This window comes from Saccopteryx bilineata, chromosome 4 (assembly GCF_036850765.1).
Source record: "Saccopteryx bilineata isolate mSacBil1 chromosome 4, mSacBil1_pri_phased_curated, whole genome shotgun sequence".
Lineage (NCBI taxonomy): Eukaryota > Metazoa > Chordata > Mammalia > Chiroptera > Emballonuridae > Saccopteryx > Saccopteryx bilineata.
In genome coordinates, this window is record NC_089493.1 from 13,099,509 (window position 1) to 13,117,563 (window position 18,055).

The following is an 18,055-nucleotide window of genomic DNA, read 5'->3' on the forward strand; positions in this document are numbered from 1 at the left end:
TTTGTTCCCAACCTTGAGTGGGGTAAATAAAAGAGGATCAGCCCATAGACTCTGCTCAGCGTCCTAAATGGTGAGTGGTGACTCAGTGTGTCTTACTGGACCAAAACCAACCTCCTGCTTTCACCAAAGAAAATGAGGGTTCCTCCAGAATAAGTAAATCCAGCCGCTGGGGTGGGTAAAAAGCCTTTTTTCGGGGCATTTTCATTTCTTCCTGCAGGAGCAGACCAAGTCCGACTCATTGCGTGGCTCGCTTCTCAGAGTAGATGAAAGCCGGGAGAAAGTTTGGAGACTCGCCTGCCCGGCCGGGACTCCCGGCGGGAGGCTGCCATCCACCACCCCGCCCCGCGACCGGCGCCCTGTGGATCCACCAATGAAATGCCGAGAAAACCCATGACCTCATCGGTAGGCTCTCTCATTGGCTGCCGAGCCTGCCCCTTTTGTCCGAGCTCGGGAGAGCCGCGCGGCCCCGCCCCCTAGGCCGAAGGAGACCGCGTTCCTAGCCAGGTCTGCAAGTCCTGCGGGCTTCTCTGCCAACAGCAGCTCCCTCGGAAGGGAAGTCTGCTCCCTGACAGACGTGCGTGTTCCCTTAACCAACTAAAGTGCTGGTTTGCTGCGCTGACCTTAACTGATGTGTTCCTGCGGGTCAGCCGGCGCCTTCCTCTTCCCCGTTCCTTTCCTCGGTACCTGACAGATTGTACTTACTCTAACCATGTGGTTAAATGAGTTTTTCTAGCTTCTCAGTGGGTGAATTTCTCAAGCCTGATCTTACTGTGGAATGCTAGAGATAATCTCCTACACAATTAATTAAAGCGGGAATTAATTCACTGACACCTAGATGGGGGATACGACTTTCACAAGGTCACACAGCAGGTTACAAAGATGAAAACCAGATCCACGCCTCCTAACTCCAACTTCAGTGTCGCAGACCTCCCTCCACCCCCATCTGCTGCCCGAGAGCTGAGAAGGGGGCTGCAGTCCAGACACCTTGGCTTGTGGGAGAGCCCGCATCCCAATGAGGGATAACCCTGTTTTCCCCGCGGTCTAGCAGCTGCCTAAGTCTCACTTTGACAGAATAGGATCTCGTGTCAGAAATGAGACAATTGCAGGGTACCTGATCAGAAGCCAATTGGTGATGGCTAGAGGCAGGACTTAACCCAGGCCTCCTCTTCTCCTCCAGGGAGGAGCTCCAAATGCCGAAGCAATAGAATGGCCATGAATCCCCGGGGAAAAGTCTCGCGTGGTTACCTACTGCAAGCATCTGATCTGAGAGAAGAGAACAGTCGGAATTGTTTGTATGCTTCTCTGGCTGCCCAGCCGGTCAGATGAGTCCTCACCCCCAATCTCTCTGGCCAGCCGGTGCTTTGCTAAAGAAAGAAGACCAAGCTTGGGGGTGGTCTGGGACTTGATGTATGTGAATGCTGTGACCCTGTTTTGAGTCCAGGGGTTTTGAAAATTCATCTGTTAGATGGTAGGAGTTGGTGAGCAGACTGGATCTGAAATCCTTTTTTCAAGGCTCTACTCGAATCACCGCATCCAGGAAGACTTCTGTAACCCCCCGCCCAGGAGGGTCAAGGGCTCCCCCAATCCCTACTTCTGATCTGAGTCCCACTGCAGAGCTGATGTTCACTTTTTTGTCCCTTTTCCCAACTAGACTCTCAGTTCCTTGAGGGATGGGATCACACCTTATACAATGCTGTATTTCCAAAGCCTAACACTAGTTGGCACATAATAGAAGCTCAATAAATGTTGAATTGAACTGTGGTAACCTTGAATGCTACTGGCCTTGTGCAAGGGACAATCACTTGCAATTCCTACTAGAAGTGGATTCCGTATGTATGAGCCTCCTTCACACAGAATGAGAATTAGCTTCTTCTTATTAGTAAAGTGTATCAAATGAAAACTGCTCAACTTGGCTAATACAGCTCTGTAGGAACAACCAAATACCTTATGCTTATCTCGTTTCCGCTTGTCCTTACAGTACAAATGTGGGAGTCCCCTGTGTTATTCTAATCGAACAAGTGCATGCATTTTCTTCTGTAACTGGCCTGCTAGGAAGCCCAAAATCAGTCTTGTCAAACTTTCTGGAACAGTCTCCCTCCTCTCTTGTGGCAGGTACAATATTCTCCCCTGATTCTGGATATTTTCTGATCTTTATTGTTATTTACATGTATCAGTGGATATTTTATCATAAACTCCCTTTGCCTTTCTGGAGGAAACTAGGGCAGATGATATGTAAATAGCAGGAAAGTGTCTCCAGAACTCTGCATTTTTCTCACAAAGATAAGGGATTCCTATCACACAGGCTTAAACCAAACACCAACTTGACTATTCTTATGGGGTCCAAAGCCTAGGAAAGGCCAGCATGTATGAAGATGAGAAGGGAAGATGAACAGAGCTGGCCCAGCCTCACCCTGGGCAGGAGGGCACAGACCCGGGACATGTGGGGAGGTGGTCTCAGGAACAGGGCCAAGACAGCCCACAAAACTTTTCCAGGGCCTGGGTGATGGCCTTCCTGAGATTTTTCTCTCTGATTCCAAGTCCCTGTTCACTAAACAGCCTCCTGACAACCATTTCAGCTTTGTATGCATCCTGACCCTGGGAACAGGGTCTCTGGATATGGGATCCTGGGGGAGTGGCTTCCATCACACAGGAAAGTTGATGTGGAGTGTAAACAGTGGTCTCTGATGGGCTTCATTAGAGGCAGTCAGTGGAGCACCCTGGAGCACCCAGGGGTTTCTGGACTTGCAAAGCTAAAGGCCACCTTAGGAACAGACTCCCCTTGATTGGTCAGCCAGCCTCCTACATCTGGCTAGCCCTCTCAAATGGCAACGGGTGGTAATTAGGGGCACAGCCTCAGTGCCAGCAGCGAAGTAGCTCAGCAAGGTGCCCATGGGTTTGCCCCTAAGTGGGAAGCATGGCTCCAGGCAGCAGCGGGAGGCCTTTGGGAAGAAAGGAGATCTTCAAGGGGGGGAGGCACAAAGCCATCTTAAGTCATCCCCTGAAACCCTGCTGAGAACAGTGGCTCAGCTGCAGCCGCTAGACAGCACCTGGTTGCAAAGGTGAACCTGGGCCCTGGAGACAGGAACCTGGAGGACGGATCATTCAAGCGTTGTGGGGTCACACTGGGAGTGTTTCACACGAGGGAAAAGGAAGGAACCACAGCTGCATGCAACAAGGAACATAATGAACTAAAAAGCAAGTTATAGAACGCAATGCCAATCTTTAGAAAGAGTGAAACCAAACAACATCCGTGTAAGAGTACATACCACACTCACGACAAGTGGTGGCAGAAAGTGAGTTTGGTGGGTGATAAAACTACTTTTTAAAGAAGCAAGGGTATGATGAATACAAAAATGAAGCTGTTGGTTAACTCTGGGATAGTTAGTTCCCTGGTGTTCATTTTATTAATATAAGGTCTACCGGAAAGTTCTGTCCGTTTCTATCACAAGTTTCGACATGTAAGCACATGTTTATTTGGCGCATGTGTGCCTCTCTATTTTTATCACTTAATGTATACATACTGACGTAGCAAATTAACTAAAACAAAGTTGATTCACGTTAGGCTTATGTGTGAAGCCATAGTGTACCCATGGCTGCTGATAAAGTTCATTTACGCCACTGTAATTTTTACGAATTTCAACAAGGAAGAAATGCTACAGAAGCATGTCTGTCGCATCCACCATATTCCCCGGACTTAGCACCCTCCGACTATCACTTGTTTTTGTCCTTACAAAATGTTTTGAAGGGCAAAAAATTCAAAAATGAAGAAGATATCAAACAAGCACTGGTTCAATTTTTCCCATCAAAAGATAAAACATTTTTCAAAAATGGGATATACAAATTGCCCTCATGCTGGCAAGAAATCATTAATAATAATGGCAATTATATTATTTAATAAAGTTTATTGACGGTAAGAAAAATTTGTATGTTCCAAAAACGGACAGAACTTTCCGGTAGACCTTATATATTACATAGGCGTCTCTTGATTTTTTGTTTCTGTATGTATCAAATATTTCATAATTAAAAACCATCCGAAGGCAGTGTAGCTATGGTTAGGCCTGCATGCCGTGGCCCGGTTTCCAGGGTCCCCACAAGCATTGCTGGCTGCTGCTCGGCATGGTGAGGTCAAAGGTTAGGAGAGACTGTTCTGTTAGCACACTGAGGCCCCGTCCTTCCCTGTTTTGGGATTTCTGTCTCCCCTTCAGCCTGACCCATCTGCTTCAGCGAGCTGACTTCCACTTCTCTGGGGGCCTGTCCGTGGGGATGTTCAGGCCTGGACCCCACCTGTCCAGTCCAGCCTCACCGCCTTCCTTCTGCTAACCCACCCACTCAACAAATATTTACCGAGCCCCTACTGTGTGCTGGGTACCGTTCTCAGCGCTGGGACGCAGCGGTGAACAAAACCACACAAAAATCCTTGCTCTCATGGAGCTTACATTCTAGAAGGAAAAGAAATACTAAAGTAATAAATATAAGTCAGGTGGTGACCAGGAAAAAACCACAGCAGAGTAAGAGGTTAGGGAGCAAAGGGCTTGTACAGGCCGGGGAGGGAAGGCCTCTCTGAGGGGTGACCTTGGGCAGAGACCTAAAGGAAGGGAGGAGAGCCAGGTGGGTATCTGGGGAAAGGCTCCCAGTCTAAGGTCAAAGGTTGGCCAAAGGGAGGCACAAGGGCAAAGGACTGGCCCCTCCCTCCTCCTCACAAGTAGACTTGTGTCTACTTCCCGTGAACTCCGCCCACCCTCCCTGGCCAGGGCTCTCTCCAGCCCTCCGCCCCTCTGCTCCCCTCCTCTGCTATACTAGCTGCGCAGGGAACCTGGGCTTTCGGGGAAGAGGGACGGGAGGTTTCCGGACCACAGAAGCACCGCTTGCACCGACCTTTGCTCTGAGGCTATTGCCTGGCTCCACTGACCCCGCAAGCCAGCTTTTCTCCAGGAATTAGCCTGGAGCCTCCTTCGCTGAGCTTCTTCCCTGTCCACCAGGCCTCACGACCGGATTTGGCTGTGATCGTTCACACCCTTGTCAAGCTGTAATACCCGTGCCTGGAAAAAAAGATGTTGGCTTAATTAATATTATTAGCACAAATGACCCCCTACTCCTGAATTTCCCTGAGTGCCACCTGCAGGTAAGCTCACCTGGAAAACACTTTGGGGACCCCCTCCTCAAGGGATCACTTGTCTCTGTGGTTGTGGTGGCAGCTGCTGGAGCAGCCTGGGCGACAGGTGAGGACTGGAACCTCGCTGATGTGGGAAGGAGCCTAGAGACTGAGAGTCCGTGCTCTCTGGCTCCACACAGTGAAGGATCAGAAAGTTCCTTCCCTCTGCTGCTCACGCTGACAGTGCCAGCCTTCGCTCTCATCCCCTACCCAGCCACCTCAGTGCCCAGGCAGGTGGTCAGAAGAGGCTCTGGTGGGTGTCGGTCACGCCCATGCTGGCCTGCAGAGAAGGTAGAAGCCTCAAATGCAGACATATTTGTATAGTGATTATTGTGTTAAATCCTAATGGGAAGGCTGATTCTAGATCTTGTAGACCTCTGTTCATTACATTCATTCATTCACTCACCCTCTCATTCAAGATCCTACACTGTGCCCTGCCCTACATTGGGTGAAAGGGGTTCAGAGACACAGAATGACAGCTCACATTTATTGCACTCTGAAGGCATATGCACCCCATTTTTTTTTTCCATTTTTCTGAAGCTGGAAACAGGGAGAGAGAGTCAGACAGACTCCCGCATGCGCCCGACTGGGATCCACCTGGCACGCCCACCAGGGGCGACGCTCTGCCCACCAGGGGGCGATGCTCTGCCCATCCTGGGCGTCGCCATGTTGTGACCAGAGCCACTCTAGTGCCTAAGTCAGAGGCCACAGAGCCATGCCCAGCGCCCGGGCCATCTTTGCTCCAATGGAGCCTTGGCTGAGGGAGGGGAAGAGAGAGACAGAGAGGAAAGCGCGGTGGAGGGGTGGAGAAGCAAATGGGCGCTTCTCCTGTGTGCCCTGGCCGGGAATCGAACCCGGGTCCTCCGCACGCTAGGCCGACGCTCTACCGCTGAGCTAACCGGCCAGGGCCCCCATTTTAGTGCTTTACCTGTGCGTCCTCACTTAATTCTCAGCCAGTTCTATGGGGTGGGCGTTCCAGCTGAGGAGCGGTCGGCATGGAAGGCACAGAGAGGTTAAAGGCCACTGCCCAGGCAGCTGAGTCCCGGTTCAAGCTCCACTCTGCCCTTGTGGATACACAGGCCTTGTCCTAGAATGTGTCATCCAGCTGGGCAGAGAGATGGACACCAACAATTTACCCTACAGTGTAGGAACTGAGGCACTGTAAACATTAGTGTTTATTACGGCAGAGTTTGCTGGGAGAAGTCCTATCACAGAGGAAACACCGCTACCGTGAGGTCACGCAGGGTCGGTCAGATGTTGAGCGAGGCCTCTTGGTGAACTTTGTTGGGGCTGGGTCTCAAAGAACAAACCGGCATTTCCCTCCTGGACCAGAGGGGAGAGAATATTCCAGGCCAACATCTGGAGAGACAGACCTCTGCGCTAGAGTTGAGAGGACAATATCTGGGTCTGGGGGGAGGGGACACTTCTCTGATGGAGGTTCCTCTCCTTTCCCCCCTGTCCCCTCTTGGTGAAACCTAAGGGACCAGGGCGCCCTAAAGCCCCCGGTTGAAACTTTAACATTCTATTTCCCCTTTCCCTGGGCTGTCCACAGTGTCTGAGGCTCATCAAGTCAACCTCCATCACCTCGCTGGCCTTTAGGGTGCCTGAAGGTGATGCTGGTCACATCAGAAGGCATCTCCTGATCTTCCCTCCTCACACCTCTTAATGTCTGAGTGTCAGCTCCCTCGCTGGTAAACCCTGTCCTCAAGATCTGCTCTTTCAGAACAGCCCAGGGCTGCCGAGGGGAGGGGAGAAGACCCTGCATGTGAGAACGCGGGATGATGGTGCCTGGAAGGGATGGTGCTGATGCTGACCTGGGGCTTCCTCGTAGCTGGAGTTCTAGACCGTCTGCTCCATCCTCACATGGATCTAAGCTCCACCAAGGCAAGGATTTTGTCTGTTGAGTTCTCCGCTGTATCCCTGGCATCTAAAACAGTGCCTAGCACACAGTAGGTGATCACAACACAGTTATAACAGAGCGCACAGCTGGGACACCCGCCCCAACTCTGGGTCTTCGGGGCCAAGACAAGGGAGCCCCACCGGTGACTCTGCATTCTCCCCCGAGGGCAAGGGAGCCGGCCTCTGAGCGGCAGCAGCCTTTGCCTGGCTCGGTTCATCGGTTCATCACCACAGATGTTCGCGGAGCCCCTCCCGGGGCAGGTGCTGCGTCTGCTTGGGACGGATGAGTCTCAGTCCACCTCGAGCTGGCCGATGGGCAAGGCTGCGGGGCAGTAGGGGCCTACTCAGGGCCACATGCCAACCATCTGCAAACCTGAGATGGCAGGACAAGCTCTGGCAGGCCTGCCCCTCACACCGCCTATACCAGGCCCCACACCACCGGCCGGCTGGCCGTACCTTCCCCGGGGTCGTGGCCCTTCCCTTTCTAGGCCCTTTTCCCGAGGGTCCGCCCCACTCCCAGTCCCACTCCCACTCCCACTCCCAGTCTCCCCCTCCGTCCCAGTCCTCGCCCTCTCTCGCCGGGTCCCCCTCCTGACCTTGACCCCCGACCTTCCTCCCCTCCCTCCACCACCCCGGCGCCCCAGCCCCTCCCACCTGGGTGCCGACCCCACCCCCTGCAGGCCGCTGGCCGGCGCCCTCCGGGCCGGCGCCACGCAGCCCCACCTCCGGCCCCGACCCCGACCCCGGCCCGCGCTGCGACTCCGGCCCTGGCCGGCAGGGGCCGCTCCTCGCGCCGCCCGGGGCCCCGCGGCCGCCGCTTCCCCGCCCCTTCCCCGGCCGGCGCTCCCGTTACGCCGCGGAGCCGGGAGCCGGAGCCCGAGCCCGCGGCGGCGGGAGGCGGCGAGGGGGAGCCCGGGAGGCGGCGGCGGCGCGGCTGCGGGGCTTGCGGGCGGACGGGCGGGCCCGGCCCGGCCCGGCCAGGCCGCGATGGCGACCAAGAAGGCGGGCTCGCGGCTGGAGACGGAGATCGAGCGCTGCCGCTCCGAGTGCCAGTGGGAGCGGATCCCCGAGCTGGTCAAGCAGCTGTCCGCCAAGCTCATCGCCAACGGTAGGCGCCGGGCGCGCCGGCCTGGCCGGGGGGTGCCGGGCCTCCGCCGGGCGCGCCGGCCCCGAGGCGCGGGCAGGGGCGCGGCCGGGCCGCCGGGGCGCCGCGCGGGGATGTGCGCGGGGCCAGGGCCTCGGCAGCCCCGGGTCCCTGCGAGTCACGCGGCGGGGCGTCCGGCGGGCAAGGGCTTGTGCCTGGCGCCCCGGAGCCGGGCTTCCGTGGATCTGGGGGAGGAGGTCTCGAGGGTCGGCTGCTGGACCTGGCTCCCGGGGGTCAAGGGCCGGCCTGGGGGTTCCGAGAAGTTGGAGGGGATGGGGGAGGCTGCTCCCTGAGGACATGGCTGTGAGTGTATGGGGGATTCCACGGTGTGTGTATGGTGTGTACTCAGGGAGTCAGGGTGTGTAGTTGTAGGGGTGTTGAGCAGAAAGAAACCTTTGGGAGATGTGGTTTGTAAATATAGAGCGTTCGAAGGGCTCCAGGTGGAAGCAAAGACTTGGGGGTGGTGGGGTGGTGGTGGAAGGCAGGTTGAGATGTCTGTCCTGGGGCTCGGACAGTAGGATGTCCAAGCTGTGGGCGTAGGGAGGTCAGGTTTAGGAACTCAGGGGAAACGGGGGAGTCAGGAAGGAGAATATTGTAGGAGAGGTGGAACTGTGGTTGAAGAATGTTGGGAAGTGGGGGTGGCAGGGTGAGGGGTTTGGTGCCTAGGCACAGAAGGGGTCTCAGGGAGTCACTGAATAGGAACCTAGGCCTAAAGTTGGTCCATGATCCCACTGACTGAGTTGGTTCTTGAACCCAATCAAATCAAAATTGCATCCAAAAATCCCATTTCAGAGCATAGCTCCACGTGGCCTTATTTGTTTTGGAAGCAAGTATTGTTGATATTTGCGTGTTTTAGTGCCCGCCAAAACCATGGGCGTCAGTGGCCTGGAGAGAGGGCAGAGGTTTTGTCTTATTTCATCTCTGCCTTCCTGAGGCTGGGTGAGCACATGCTGGCTGAACAAATGAATGAAAGAAAGAATGAATGAATGAGACTGCTCTAGGGAAGGACATCTGCACTATTTTCAACCTTCTCACCTCAGGCTACCAGAAATAGAGAGGGGTGTCACATGTCCTCTTCAAGAATGGCTTTATATCTGTGCCTTTTATGGTATTCTTGCCTTGAAATAAGGACTTGGGTTTGCATACTCTCAACTGTGGTGCCATGCTTTGGGCAGGTTTCCTGGGTGAATTGCAGGTGTGGTGATCGTCCCAGGGCCACGGAGGAAGCGCAGACCTGCCTGGGCTCAGCATGGTGGAAACGCTATCTTAACTGAGATTACGTTCCCAAGCATTTGAGGGAAAGGTGTTCAGTCGCACGGGCTCCCGTGGCGGCTTGACCTGGCCTTCCCTGTGAGGCTCACTAGCCTGTCCGCTTGCTTCTCCTCTCCTTCCCAACAGCGTTTTCTCCTTTATTCTTGCAGCTGGACGGCCTTCTTGGAGTTGGGTTTCCTTTGTCGCTTCCCAGCTAAGTGGGCATGTAATACCTTCAGGGCGGGCTGAAGTTAGGATTAAGTGGGTTCATTTGCGAGCCCCTGGTTTTTTTCCGTCAGAGCCTCTTGTTTCCTGCTTTCTGTACTGGTTCATTCACCCAGAATTTGCATGCCCACCTGTGCCAGGCACAGACAGTGCTGAACAGCACTGACCAAGCTCCCACTCTCATGCGCTTACCCTCCTCTGTGGAGACAGACAGTAAGCAAATATGGAAATCAATAAACGGGATAGCTTCAGATAGTAAGTGGTTTAAAGAAAACAGACGAGTTAATGCACTCGAGAATGATGGGTAGGGGAGGAAGGGCGGCTCGAAGCACCGTGGCCTCTGGAATGAGGAGCAGATGGCTTTCGGTGGCGTGGGCCCATCTTACCTTCCTGCACCCCCCAGCCCCGTGCCCAGACTCAGCTCCCTTGCCGGAGCCTTGTTCCTGTGGCCTCAGCCCCCCTCTGTCACTAACGGGTCTGGGGTGGGGAAATGAGTTGCTTGGGGCACTGTGTGCAAGGTTGGCTTTGGGAAGCGCATGAGACATAGATTCCTGTCCCAGAACCCACATGGCGAGCAGTAGCCATTGATGACAAAAGGTCACCCAGACTTGAAAAGACCAAGAGATTTCTTAGGAAGAAAAAAAAAGAGCAAATAAAAAGATGAGGCAAAAACTGAATTATTGTGGCTCTCCTTTGGGTTCAGAGAAGTGTTTGAAGGAGGGTCCTTCCCTTCCTTTGGCTGATAGGGCCTCTCCTGAACCGGTGGTGAGACTTCCTCCTCACTTTGGGGGCATCACCTCCCACCCCCGCAGACTCTCTTGGTTGCACTGGACCTCAAGTTCTGGGAGGATTTGGCAAAATTCTTGAGCTGAAGCATTTGCTGCGAAGAATAAGGAAAGCGAGTTGATACCGTGTTTGTCAGATGAAGACAATTACCTTGGAGGCAGCCACAGGCAGAAAAGAGCAATCTTTGAAACCAGCCAGACTGGTGCCTGAGTCCTGGACCTGCCAGTTCCTCCCTCTTTGTCCTTTGCCAGATCCCTTAACTACGCGGAGCCTCAGTTTCCTCATCGTAGAATGGGGATTAAAAGGCTAACTTTGCAGGGGTTGTTATGAAGATCAAAGGAGCTAATGACTCCCAGGGCTAGCCACAGAGCCTGGCACCTTAATAGGTATCCCATTCATTCATTTATTCATTCATTCCACATATATTGAGTATTTCTATGTGCAAGCCACTGTTTTAGACACTGGGGATGTATCAGCGTACAAATTAGACAGAAGTAACAAACATCCCCGCTCTTAGGAGGCCTACATTCTAGTGGAGAAGGGGCAGAGAGACAGATAGATGAAATCATTAAGTAAAATTTGCAGGATGTCAGAGGGTGGGAACTGTGTCAGAGGCTAAAGAGGGGAGGAGGGGAAAGTGCTTTGGGAGGTGGGGGTGGGGACACGGGGACAAGGAGTTTGAAAAGGGTGACTGGGGAAGGCTTCACTGGGAAGGCAGGGTCTGAGATGAGACCCAGGGTGGGGGAGAAGCATGTTCCAGGGGGTGGGGGGAGTCAAGGGCAGAGCCCTGATGAGGGCAGGGGGGGTGGTGGGGCCAGATCGCGTGGGGCCGTGGAGGTCATGGTTAAGGCTCCTGCTTGCACTGGGCCCACTCGCCCAGCGGCATTGGCCTCTTGCGGGAAGGGAGCTGGCGCGCCATCTCCATTAAGGGCTCTAACCAGTGGGCACTGGCAGAGCGTGCTGCTCCACCCTGACTCCTTTGAGAGAAGTGGTTCAGACAGTTTTGCCAAGAGGTGGATAAGGAAGAAAAGGGCAATGCCAGACTGAAAAGAGAATCCAGAAATCTGTTTTCTGTCTCACACCCCACCGTAGTCACCATTTTAACCTCCATCTCAAAACACTAAAACGTGTGGCAGCAATATGCCAGGGCCCAGGGAGTCCCAGCAAGAGAGTGATCGCACAGGCTAAGGCTGGGAGCTGAATCCAGGCTCTTGCTGCCGGGGGGAGGGGGGGGGGGGATGGCCTGGGGCTGGGCAGGGTGGGTGAGCCTTGTCTGAGAGCGAGTGCAGAAGGCAGACTCAGGCCCCGCCCAGACCTGCAGGGTCAGACTCCGCATCCTCGCAGGGTGTCCGGGAATTTGTGGGCACAGGGCGGTCTGCAGTGCCCTGGCCTGGAGCTGAGGTGCCCGCCTGAAGGGGTCGGGGTAAAGGGGGAGAACCACCCAGCAGCTTCTTGTTGGCTCACAGGTTAAGTCCTGGCTGTCCGCAGAACATCACCCTCCAGCGTTGTGGTGGCGCGGTTCACTGCTGTGTGAGGAAGTGTGGTGATCTGGCATCTGGCCCTCACTTCCGACTCTACCTATAGTTGGCTGGGTGACCTCGAGCCAAAATCTCCCCGAGCCTGCGCGTCCTCACCGGTATGATAGGGTCAGCAATACCCACAACACTCGAGGGGCTGAGCAGGAAAGGAGTTGATACATGGAGACTTTGGGACATGTAAAGTGCTGGCGTCCACTGTCCCGCTGACTCAGTGCAACCCTGGGCAGGGCAGGCCTTGTCCTAGATACCACCTGGTGGGGAGAAAATAGGGCGGAGGCCTAGAAATGACACACCTGAGCCTGTGCCTGGTCAGGACTCCCGCAGATGTCAGTGACAGAGACGGGCACTCTGGAGGCCTGTGCCAGCCCCGAGGACACTGCTCCCATTCTGAGGCAGCGTCTGCTTCCCCCCCTTCCCCAGTTGTTAATCTTCTTAGACACAGCTCTGCTTTTGAGTTCACTTAGAGCAGTCCGGCCGCAGGTGTAGCTTCTCCTTTAAGAGATCATCACCCTTCTGATTAGGTGTGATTTTGAGATGTTTTAGTTACCTAAATGTGGCCCCTTGGTGATGGGTAGGTAGGGAAGTGGTGCCTGAAACAAAGATTATTTGGGGGGCAAAATTTGGTTACAAAACCTTTAGACAATGGAGTGAGAGTGAAGTTCTTAGTGGAGGTGGGCTGGGCTCCTGGACTGGTCCCTGCTCGCTCGGGCCTCTGGAGCCTTCCCAAAGACGGGGAGTCAATGGTGGGCCAGCCCTCGAGTCCTGTGGAAACGGGGCTGAGGTTTGAGAGTCTGCTCTGGGCTGAGAAGTTGGCACTGTGGTTTAGAAGGACTTCTTTGGACACTCTCAGGGGACAGCAGTCTTCTGGGTGTCAAACTGCCCTCAGACAGTAATGGAGGACACTAGGTCCTCGGTGACCCTCCATCCTGACCTTCCCAGGGCAGCCACCCTGCTTTCAAATACTCCGTCCTATTGTCCTCTGAAGGGCACGCTTTTGTGGCAGATCACATGTCCTGACTTTTGGATGCAAAGCATTCACTAATTTGACAATAACATATGTGATGGCTCTCAGTTAGGAAAGGAGCTTGCGGTCACTGGAGTCAGGACAGAAGGGGCCAGGACTGCTCAACTCTTTCCCCGGCCTCCTGTCTGGAGGAACTTCAGGCTCTGGATGGGGAGGGAGGAGGATTTCTGACATTCAGTCCCTTGATCAGCCAATCTTTCCAGCACGTCCCCCACCACTGTGGCTGCTGGGGCCTCCGGGACCCTCTTGTCCACCTTGCGTATTGTCTTCCTACCTGTGCTCGTCGTGTTCAGCTGGGGTGGCCTCTCTGCAGGTCAGAAGCCAACACGTCTGTCAAGGTCTGGTTCCAACCCCTCCCAGCTGTCCTTCACAGAAAAGGGCACTTGCCTCAAAGAAGACAACCTGACATTGTTAGAACCAGCTGGGACCTGAGAGATCACACTGAATAGCAGTTTTCAAGCTGTGCTGTCCAGGGGCCCCTCTGGGAACACACTTTGAGGTCCTGGTGGCTGGGTGGGCAGGCCTCATGTCCTGGAGCCTTGACACTACTTTTCCTTCAAGTTTCCTTTGAAGGGACAGCTAATATGCTTAACAACCACATTTGAAACCCCCTGATCTAATCCAGCCTTTCCATTTCACAGATGAGGAAACAGGCCTGGAGAGGGGGGTGTCTTCCTTAAAGCCACCAGCTGGCAAGTGGCAGCAGTGAAGAGTGGGTCCGAGCCCCCACCCTGGCGTCCAGTTGTTCCACCGTGAAGTGTGGTTCTGGGGCTTCCTAACCAGCAGGGGGACTTCACCGTGAGAAACCCCGTTTGTGCAGTGGTGACACATGTGCAGAATCCCTTTTCTGAAACCCTGGGGGTCAGATATGTTTCAGAATACCGAAACTTGAAGAATATGGTACATATGCTAGATGTTATGAGACACTCTCAGTGGGGTCAGGGGCAGCGCTTCATAAGAAAACACGTCATTATTTTTGCATCAAAACATGTGAACACTCATTGCAAAAGAGGTAGATAGCCTATAAATAGCATCATGTTGGTTCCATTGAGGTTTTGTTGCTCAGTTAACAGCAGCAAAAACCAGCTTTTTATTTTTTTTTAATTTTCCATTGTTTTTAAAAAAGGTTTTATATGTTCATTTTAGAGAGGAGAGAGAGAAAGGAGGGGGGATCAGGAAACAACAACCCCCCACATGCCTTGACCAGGCCAGGCAAGCCTGGGGTTTCGAACTGGTGACCTCAGCGTTCCAGGTTGATGCATCATTCACTGCACCACCACAGGTCAGCCTTTTTCCATTGATTTGAGAGAGAAAGAGGGGAAGGGAAAGAGAGAAGCATCAACTCATTGGTCCACTTAGTTGTTCCATGTAGTTGTGCACTCACTGGTTGCTTCTCATACGTGCCCTGACCAAGGATCAACCCTGTGACCTCGGCGTGTGGGGACAATGCTCTGTCAACTGACCTACCTGGCCAGGACTCAGCTTTTGGCTTTTAGAGAATTCTGGATTTCATAAATTATGGATAAGGGATTATGATCCTGTAATACTAGTGCCAAACTTGTAGGATGGTTGTAAGGACCAAATGAAAAACAGAAACAACAAAACCCACCTGAATGTGCTTAGCATACTAATGTCTGCATAGAGCAGGCTCTCAGTGGATACCAGCTGCGTCCCATGGTGGTGGGTGTTATCCGGGTGTGTGCCTTGTGTCCCTCACTAAGGTGGTCAGCTTCTACAGGATAGGGGATCGTGGTTCTGCTTTAATGAGCCCTTCGGCTCATAGCCCACTCTTGGCATGCTGTGTTGACTTGGCTTACAGATTTTTCTCAAGGAGAGGCCTCTGAGCAATTGGAACAGGCCTAAGGAAGTAAGGCAGAGGGCCTTCCAAAATGGAGTGAGGGCCAAAGTACAAGTGATGACTCAATCCCTGAGAAGTAGTGTCCTGCATGGACTGGTGTTTACCTTTGGGTCTACTGGCATCAAGTGAGTGTTGGCCAGCCAGAGGCTCCCTGGTTGTCAGTTCAGCATTGTCCACCTCCCCTTCCTCCTTCCTGATTGCACCCGGACTTAGTTCAACTCTCAGCCCCACCTTGTGCCCTGTATCATGTACCATGTACCATGTACTGTATGCTTCAACTAGAGGTGGGCCTGGGCCCAGTAGGCCCACCCCCTTGCCTGTGATTGGTTGAGGCATGACCATGTGACTTAGTTTTAGCCAGTGAGACATCAGGAACATTTGCTGTGAGAAGGGCTTGTGGGAAAGATTTCCTCTTTTTTCAGAGTGACATATATAAGATCTACCGGAAAGTTTTGTCCGTTTTTGGAATAAAACAAAATATAATTTTTTCTTACCGTCAATAAACTTTATTAAATAATATAATTGCCGTTATTATTAATGATTTCTTGCCAGCATGAGGGCAATTTGTATATCCCATTTTTGAAAAATGTTTTATCTTTTGATGGGAAAAATTGAACCAGTGCTTGTTCGATATTTCTTCATTTTTGAATTTTTTGCCCTTCAAAAAATTTTGTAAGGACAAAAACAAGTGATAGTCAGAGGGTGCTAAGTCCGGGGAATATGGTGGATGCAACAGACATGCTTCTGTAGCATTTCTTCCTTGTTGAAATTCGTAAAAATTACAGTGGCGTAAATGAACTTTATCAGCAGCCATGGGTACACTATGGCTTCACACATAAGACTAACGTGAATCAACTTTGTTTTAGTTAATTTGCTACGTCAGTATGTATACATTAAGTGATAAAAATAGAGAGGCACACATGCGCCAAATAAACGTGCTTACGTGTCGAAACTTGTTGTGATAGAAATGGACAGAACTTTCCGGTAGACCTTATACATGCTTAAGAGGAAAGGGGAATGATCTCTCTTTTTCTCCTGGAAATGGCTCATGTTTTTGAGGCCTGGAGATGCAGCCATATTGAGGGCATCTGGCCCAGGGGTGAGGCTGACCCACGGAGAGTGTAGCACAGAGACAAGAAGGACATGGCCCCTCACGACATTGCTGACCTTCCCTGGACTCTCTTATGAGAGATTGTGAGTGCCTTCTTGTTGAGGCCACACTGCGTCAGGTGGTTGGCCATTACTTGCTGCTAAAGTCCTTCTAACAGGTTTACTTCTTTACTTCCCCAGAGCACCCCAGCTACAGGCCAGCTGAGCTCTGGGCACTCCATCAGCAATGGCCTTTGCTCCTGATTCACACTGGCCTCACGTGGATGGATTCCTGCCCCTCTGGGTGACCTCATGCTTGGCAGATGCTGGAGGGTTGTAGGCCTTTGACTTGTGTAAAAGCCAGTGTTTCCCTCTGAGAAGCCAGAAGAGGGAAGAGGATTTCTGAGACCTTTCAAAACCACCACCAATAGCCACCGAGAAAGGGATGAGCTGTGTTTGGCCAATGGACTAGATGTTGCCCCATAAAATATAAGGAGAAGCCACACGCCACAGGAAATCTAATGGCGTGGCTAGTCATTGCCGCCCTCTGGGTTTGTCTGTCCCTGCTCATCAGTGGTGGCGGGGTCAGAACTAGGCAGACCAGATGTTTTACTAGTCCTCCCAGCAGCCTGCCGACCTGGAGTCAGAGTCCTCAGCAGTCCTCCTCCGAGGGCCCCTGTGCTTATCACTCGATTATCTGAAACTTTAGTTTTCCTGACCTCACGGCTGTTAAAGTAGTGCTAGTAGGGAAGAAGAATGAATATGCATTTCTTGAGCTTCTGCCGTGTGCCAGATTCTGGGCATGAACTTTTACACGGGTCTGGGTCTGTCATCACAGCGCCTGCACGGGGAACAGGGCCATAATCCCACACTGGTCATATATAGCTGAGGCCTGGCAATGCTCATTGAGCTGGATTCTTGCCCAGTTCTGACTCTAGTTCCATTATTCTTTCTACCTCACTGATGTTTTTCTAAACTTGCTCGATCCCAGAATCACGAAGCTGGCCTGTTAGAACCCAGACAGCCCCACTTCTAGATGCAGCAGGTCTGGGGCGGGTCATGCTGACGCTGCTGGTCCGTGGACATGTTCTGAGTCACACTGGCCTTAGGGAGGCCGGACAGTATGGATTCCCAGGCCTCTCCTCTGGAGCGGGGATTCCCTGGGTCCCAGCTGGGGGCTGGGAATCTGCGTCTTTAAATCGAACCTCAGTGATTTGTGTGATCAGGCAGGCCTGGAAGCCCCTGCCCTCACTCTCAGTCCTTAGTGTTGAATGAGCACCTCCCGAGAGTGGCCCTGCCCCAGAAGAAATAGAGCGAGCCGGACACCCACCATGGGAAGCTTACAGCTCCAGGCTGTCACTCACCCTCTGGGCAGCTGAGTCACCCAGGGCTGGTCAGCAACTCAGCTTCCCAGGCTGGGCCGGAGCTTCGGCTTCAGGAGGCAGGATTGTTAAGTAGGACCTCGGTCTCCATGGCACAAGGAGTTCCAGGACCAGACTTTGGCCATGATTGTCCAAGGGGTGGAACAGAGTGTCACCCTGCAGTGTGAGGGGAATAATGACAGCATCACTTTCGAGGCTGCAAGGTGGTCCAGGGTTACCATGGGCTGAGGGCAGGGTGGGCTTGTCTGGCCATGGGTAAGGCTTGGCAGAGAGCCAGGAGGAGGATCTTGGCCAGAGTGCGGTTTTAGGGTGACTGACGCATCCTAGTTGGCCTGAGACTTTCCTGGTTTTAACACTGAAAGTCCCTGTCCAGGGACCCCCTCAGTCCTGGTCAGCAGGATGGAATCTCCCTTCTGACAGATGGAGCATTTTATCAGAGGGGAAGGAAGCGCTGGTGCAGGAGGAGGCGGTGGACTTGGCCGTGCGAGAGCCGGTGCCGGTTCCATCCAGGGCTGCCGCTCACTGCCCTCCGGCCTTGCGGCAGTTACTTATTTTCTCTGAGCCTCTCTCTCTTTATCTTAAAGGTTGTTTTGAGGAGTGAATGAGATAATGCAGTTTCCAGCATGGCTCTATCAGAAGCAGCCCAACTGAGTCAGGAGTATTGTGTGTGGAAGGAGGGTCCAGATACTCAGTCCTTTACAGGAATA

At 53.1% G+C, this 18,055-nt stretch overlaps 1 protein-coding gene across 4 annotated transcripts in view; it reads left to right on the plus strand.

Moving 5' to 3' along the window:
• Positions 1-7,862: 7,862 nt before the first annotated feature.
• TTC7B (tetratricopeptide repeat domain 7B) overlaps positions 7,863-18,055 on the plus strand; it is a 243,200-nt gene continuing 233,007 nt past the window's right edge. For 2 of the 4 annotated variants that reach the window (XM_066273807.1, XM_066273808.1), the window contains exon 1: positions 7,863-8,159. In XM_066273807.1, the coding sequence (XP_066129904.1) occupies positions 8,039-8,159 (121 nt within the window). In that variant the 5' untranslated portion in view covers positions 7,863-8,038. The remainder of the gene's footprint in view (positions 8,160-18,055) is intronic. The other 2 variants (XM_066273810.1, XM_066273811.1) reach the window with 1 other exon arrangement.